General features: G+C 50.3%; 1 protein-coding gene across 1 annotated transcript; it reads right to left on the bottom strand.

Annotated features, from left to right (window-relative positions):
- Nucleotides 1-357: 357 nt before the first annotated feature.
- CSUI_008702 (retrovirus-related pol polyprotein from transposon) lies at nt 358-758 on the bottom strand (the record flags this gene model as incomplete). The annotated part of the gene is given in 2 exon segments (XM_068068827.1): nt 358-614; nt 632-758. A coding segment is annotated over 1 exon segment (201 nt), but the record flags the coding sequence as incomplete, so codon positions are not given.
- Nucleotides 759-2,348: the final 1,590 nt, after the last annotated feature.

Genomic DNA, 2,348 nt, shown 5'->3' with positions numbered 1-2,348 from the left:
ACCCACCGCACGTAGTCTCTACCCTAGGAAGCACTCGCTTAGCGCCGCACGGTTCTCGCACACGGCGAGATTGACCATACAGCACGCCTTTCTCAGCCTCAGAGAAAAATCGCACTCTCGCGCACACTCTGACACGCAAACGCGCCAGCCGGCTCTCGTCCTAGCCCATAGGTACCTGCCTTGCCACCCATATTCACGACCCTCGAATAAAACGGGTTCTTTCTCCACCGTTTCGTTGGATATCCTGGCCTCTTGGCATCTGTTAGCAATCTGCCTGAATTCTTCACACGTAGCATACGCATTCTTCCATGTACGTTCAATGGTCCACACGGGGCTATCACGAATGGCACTTACAAAATCTGGACGCCGACTGATGGCGTCCGCCACGACATTCTGTTGGCCCGGTTTATAAACCACATTTAAGTTAAACTCGGCCAGTTTGTTCAGCCAGTACCCTAAGCGAGGCGATACACTTTTCTGAACCAGCATCCTTCCCAGGGTACCGTGGTCTGTTTCCACGGATACCTTTCTGTCGCCTATGAAATGCCTCCACTTCATCAATGCATGCACGATAGCTAATAGCTCGGCTTTGTACGCCGGTAACCCTTGTTGACCTTGGGGCCCAATTTACGGGACTCAAACGCAATGGTCTGTCCATCTTGTTCTAACACAGCCCTCACCGCGTACTTCGAAGCATCTGATTTAATGACGATGTCTTTATCAGGATCGAACAATTTCACTTGAGTCAGTTCTGCTAAGCCTGACTTGAACGTCTCCACGACTCTCGTACGTTTTGGCCACTATGTCATATCACTTTTCTCTTGCAACGAGTCATACAGCACAGCCGCAGTTTTATTGAAGTTCGGGAATAGGCGTCTGTAATACAAAATCATCCCTAGGAACCCACGTAGCTGCTTGCGGTCCCTTAGCTCTACCGGCCATTCACGAATGGTTTTCACCTTATCTGGGTCAAGGGACAATCACTCCTGGCTCTATTATGAACCCTAGGTACTGTACTTTCTGCTTTACAAACTCACATTTGGTCACCCCTACATACAAACCCTTCTTCCGTAGTCGTTGTAACACAATACGCAGATGATTGTAATTCCCTAGTCTGGATCTTGAATACACCAGCACGTCGTCTAGGTATACAATCACAAACCCATCTACCTCGCGAATAAACACATGTTGCATCATTCGCTGGAACGTTGAAGGGGCCCCGGCTAAACCAAAGAGAATTTTTTTGAACTGGAAGGTTCCGTAACGGGTCCGGAACGTCGTTTTCCACTGATCGTGCTCCGCCACTCGTACTTGATAATATCCTGAAGCCACGTCTAACTTGGAAAACCAACTACTCTTGCCAAGCCTATTGATCAGATCGTTGATCCTGCGGACCGGGTAGTCGTCCTTGATGGTGATACGGTATAGTCCACGATAATCCATCACCATGCGTAACTTCTCGGTTCCCTTCTTCCCAACAAAAATACTGGAGCGGCTATTGGCCAGTTGGGCGGTACTATAAACCCCTTTTCAAATAGTACTCGAAGTAATTATTTAAGATCCCTCAAATGATCTTCGCTCATAGCGTAAGTGTTCTTGTAGGTTGGCACCTCTCCTGGCACCGTAGGTATATGGTGTTTCTGGGGGCGTTCCATCACTCCTCCTGGAGGTATCTCCCGGAAAACATCTTGGAATTCGTCTATTAGCTCTTTGGCGGGGACTCTAGCTTGTTTCCCCGTCTCTCTAACTGCTGACTGGGTAATCCGGCTTCTTCGACTCTCACACGTCTTGCTTGGGGTGGTCGGGCTGTTCTTCTTCGACTTGCCTCCGGCAGCGCAACGAATACCACCTCTACCTCTCCTTTCTTTACCCACTTACGAACTTGCTGTATTGNNTCTCGTTGGGAGGGTTTCCTGGAGTCTTCTGGCTGTCCTCGTTCGTTTTAGAACCTCCGACATCCTTGCCGCTTTCCGCCACTTCCTTCGCGGTCGCTAAGGCGGGATCGTTCTCCTTCGGGGGCCTCCTCTTCTCGAAAGTGCCTCCCCAGCCCATTCGCTGATTTCTTCTTCTGCTTAGGGGGTGGTAGTCAGTTGAAGGGGGTGATCTGCACTCCCTTGTTCTACCGTACCCACTGCGGAATCCATCCGCTTTTCTCGTTGCCGCAGTTGTTCCTGGCCTAGTCCGCAGCTTGAACTTGGCTTTACTTTTCGGGTTTCCTGCAAGCCTTTGCTTGGCTAAGTTCTTGAGCGGGGACGGTTTCCCTGTTCAGGTGAAGATCTGCATCTCCTCCGGGCTTATTGACGATAACTCCGTTGAGGGCACGTCGGTCTTCCCGAACTCCGCTACCT

Source organism: Cystoisospora suis (genome assembly GCF_002600585.1).
Source record: "Cystoisospora suis strain Wien I chromosome Unknown contig_4947, whole genome shotgun sequence".
NCBI classification, from domain to species: domain Eukaryota; phylum Apicomplexa; class Conoidasida; order Eucoccidiorida; family Sarcocystidae; genus Cystoisospora; species Cystoisospora suis.
This window is presented reverse-complemented; position numbering and strand designations above follow the sequence as displayed.